The sequence below is a fragment of the Pseudoliparis swirei genome, chromosome 24 (genome assembly GCF_029220125.1).
Source record: "Pseudoliparis swirei isolate HS2019 ecotype Mariana Trench chromosome 24, NWPU_hadal_v1, whole genome shotgun sequence".
NCBI classification, from domain to species: Eukaryota; Metazoa; Chordata; class Actinopteri; order Perciformes; family Liparidae; genus Pseudoliparis; species Pseudoliparis swirei.
This window is the reverse complement of record NC_079411.1, coordinates 25,957,092-25,960,847: the sequence shown is the minus strand read 5'-3', so window position 1 is coordinate 25,960,847 and position 3,756 is coordinate 25,957,092. Positions and strand designations below refer to the sequence as shown.

At 53.6% G+C, this 3,756-nt stretch overlaps 1 protein-coding gene across 1 annotated transcript; it reads right to left on the bottom strand.

Moving 5' to 3' along the window:
- Positions 1 to 583: 583 nt before the first annotated feature.
- adra2c (adrenoceptor alpha 2C) lies at positions 584 to 1,936 on the bottom strand. Its single transcript, XM_056408352.1, has one exon. The coding sequence runs from the start codon at positions 1,934 to 1,936 to the stop codon at positions 584 to 586; it is 1,353 nt and encodes a 450-aa protein (XP_056264327.1).
- Between the last annotated feature and the right edge of the window lie 1,820 nt (positions 1,937 to 3,756).

Here is a 3,756-nt window from a genome sequence, read left to right as displayed (position 1 = left end):
TTTGAGTATGAGTCTTTTGTTGTTGTTGTTGTTGCTACTGAAACAGTAAGCAGGAGCCCCTTCGTCCCATTGGTCCTCGCATTGAGACTGAAGACGTAATAGAAAGGCAGAGAAAAACTCGAGAGAGAGAGAGGAGGGTAGATTCCACGAATGTCTTCTACGTCTTGTGTTCAGCGAAATGAGGTCACGTTTAAAAATCAAGTGTCTCTGAGAAAACCCCCTTCACTTCCTCTGCAAGCGTATCCATGTGCATCGCGGGTAACTGCTCCGAGTCAGTTCAATGTGTCAATGAGGACGGGGTGGGGGGGGGGGGGATGAGCCATCGTCCAATTCAGAGTCCAACAGCTGCCTGAATTGCGTCGAATGCAAAGACCGATCTTTGAATACGAGCTTGCACTTTGAAAAAAAACACCCTTCTTCGAATTCCATTGCAATCCCCGAACGTACAAGACAAAACAAATTTGTGATAGCCTTCCCGGGGCCGGCACTTCATTTTTACAGCTCGGAGCGGTTAAGAATATGTCTTCTGGGGGGTTTTCGAATGTTGTTTTTTTCCCCCCCAACCCCTCCTATCCGTGCGCGATCAGAACGAGCGTTTCCACGACTTGGAGAGGATCTTCTGGAAGGCTCTGCGGAAGTCCTGGTTGAAGATGGTGTAGATGACCGGGTTCAGCGAGCTGTTGCAGTAACCGATCCAGAAGAAGAACTTGAACAGCGTGTCGGGGATCCGACACGGCTCCCGGCAGATCCCGTACAGGCTGTAGGAGAAGAAGAACGGGAACCAGCACAGGACGAAGACCCCCATGACCACGGCGAGGACGAAGGTGAAGCGCTTCTCCCGGGCGGCGGACACCTTGTTCCTGTGGACGGTGCTCCGCCGCTTGCGGCGGGACGAGAACAGCTCCATGGACTTGGAGCTGGCGCGCGACTTCCTGCTGGAGTACTTGGAGGCGGAGCTGCTTTTCCGGCTGGACTTCCTGTCTTTCCGCTCGTCGCGCCGATGTTTGGAGGAAGCGGAACTCTTCTTGGGCTTCTCGTCCGACGAGCTGCTGTCCTCGAAGTCGTCCTCGTGGTCCGTCGCCGGGTGTTTGGGCTCGTTGGGGAGAGGGGAACGAACCGCCGGCTCCTTGCAGTGCCCGTTGCCGGGCTCCTGGTCCTTCATGCTCCCGTCCCCGCTGGACTTCACCGACCCCCCTTTGCCCGGTTCGGCTCGGTCCGTCCCGTTCTCCGCCGGCGAGCCCACGTCCCTCTTCTTCTCCGACATGGTCCTGGTCCTGGTCTTCGCCACTTGGTAGATGCGGATGTAGACCAGGATCATGGTGACGCACGGGGCGAAGAAGGAGCCCATGCTGGAGTAGAGGATGTACCAGGTCTCGTCGTTCAGGATGCACTGGAGACTCTCCTCGCTGCTGCTCCGGTCCATCGTGATCAGCGGCGGGAAGGAGATGACGGCGGAGATCAGCCACACCACCACGATCATCCCTTTGACTCGCTTCGGCGTCCTCTTTAGGTTGTACTCGACCGCCTGGGTCACCGACCAGTACCGGTCCAGACTGATGGCACAGAGGTGGACGATAGAAGAGGTGCAGAATAAAACGTCCAGAGCCAGGTAGATGTCGCACCAAATCTTTCCGAAAAGCCAGTAGCCCATGAGTTCATTGGCCAGTGAAAAGGGCATGACCAAGGCGGCCACCAGGATGTCGGCGCTGGCCAGGGAGACGAGGAAAAGGTTCTGGGGTGGTTTCAGAGCTCTGCTGGTTAAAACGGCGATAACGACCAGGACGTTCCCGACTATCGTGAACAGAATCAGAAAGCTGATGAGTCCCGCCAGACCCCAGATGGCAAGCTGGCTGTACTTGCTCTGGGAGGTGGAATTAGAGGAGACGTTATCTGCATTTATTCCATCCTCCAGGCTAGAGGCGTTCAAAAAATCCATGTTGAGTCAAAGATATGATTCTTTTTTTTTTTGAATAGAATTTACGGGAACACTCAATAGGAATATCCCCAGTGCATATCTCACTACACGGAAAATCTACACTGCTATAACAGTATTGTTCTTTTCTCCTCACCTGGTCGTCCACCTCCTGCGCGCACGCGAGGCTCAATCCTTTTGGACGCAGAAAAAAAAGAAGGAGAAAGAAAGAAAGACGCAATGTCTGTCTCTTTTCTTTTCTTTTTTAAGAAGACCGTATTCCAAAAGCGTGCAGGATGCTCCGCAGCAGAAGGTCCGTCACCATGTAGTTGGAGAGCGGACTCCCTTCCTCAACGCGTCCTCTCCCATCCCGACTGCGCCGCATCTCCTCCACCTCCGCGTCCCCGCTGCGTCCTCAGAGAGCTTCGGAACAACCCACGTGTCTCTCTTCTTTTCTTTTTTCTTCTTACATGAGAAAAAAAAATACAACTAGCAGGAGACTTAATGCCCCGCAGCGGAGGAAAATAAAATAAAAATATAGGCGACTATATGGGAGGGAAATATATTGTCAAACAGTGGGTTGTTTATAGGATTATTTAATACGAGTAGTGCGTATAAGGCTTCAGCTCAAGGAGCGCTTGTTTCAAGTGTGCTCCGTTTATCTGCATTGTCATATGGTGTGGACCGACAGCTGATCCGTGACTCTTTCCCTCCCTCCCGGTTCGACTTCGGCATGGTTCGGCCGCCTACGGGCGCGCGCGTGCGTCCGTTTTTGGCAGGAGGAGGAAAGGGGGGGAGGGGAGGGGGGGGGTCTTCAGGGAGGTCACACTTGACAGCCGAGGAGTCCCCTCACCAAGGAGCGCGCAATCTGCTTCTGTCCTTCCGGGCGCACGCTGGAGGTCAGTGTTGTAACAGCCAGCCCCGGAGAGACCGGAGAGCCTGACACCGGGCAGGCGAACACCGGGAGATATGCCATCTACACACACAGCCATCACGTGCATATATAGATAGGGCATTGTGTGTTGATTATAATGGACATGTATAATCAGTGTGACCTTGCAGTGGAAACTTTTTGTCATTTGGTAATGTGTGGTTGTGTTGTGGTAATAATGCAGATTGCATGATTTCAAGGTGCAAGTGTCGTTTCCTGTATCACACATGCATGAAACATCCTGTGTGCATGATGTGTGATGAATGAGTTCAGAACCTGCAGGTGCTTCATCAGGCAGTAACGAGCTGGATCTATTCCCTCCATGACGGTGACATGTCACGTCCTCTGCTTTCATCGGTTTTCATTTCCCATGAACACAAAAAAAGTGCATGTTGCCACAAAAATGCACTTTTCTCTCCCTGCATCCCACTTTCTAATCTGGGCGGTGCTGCAAGGAGAATCTCTCTCTTTTTCTTTCTCTCCCTCCCTCTATCTCTCTCTCTCCCTCTCTCTCTCCCCCTCCCTCTCTCCCTCCTCCCTTTCTCCCTATCTCTCCTTCTATCTCTCTCTCTCCATCTCTCTCAATCTCTCCCTCCCTCTCCCTCCCTCCCTCTCTCTCCCTCTATCTCTATACCTTTCTCTCTCCCTCCCTCCCTCTCTCCCTCTCTCCCTCCCTCTCCCCCTCCGTCCCTCCCTCTCTCTCTCCATCTCTCCCCCTCCCTCCCTCCCTATCCCTCTCTCTCTCTCCTGATCTCTCTCTCCCCTCTCCCTCCCTCTCTCTCCCCTCTCCCTCCCTCTCCCCCTCCCTCTCCGTCCTCCTCTCCTCCTCTCCGTCCTCCCTCCCTCCCTCTCCCACTATCTCCTCCTCCTCCTCCTCTCTCCTCCTCTCCCTCCCTCTCTCTCCCTCTATCTT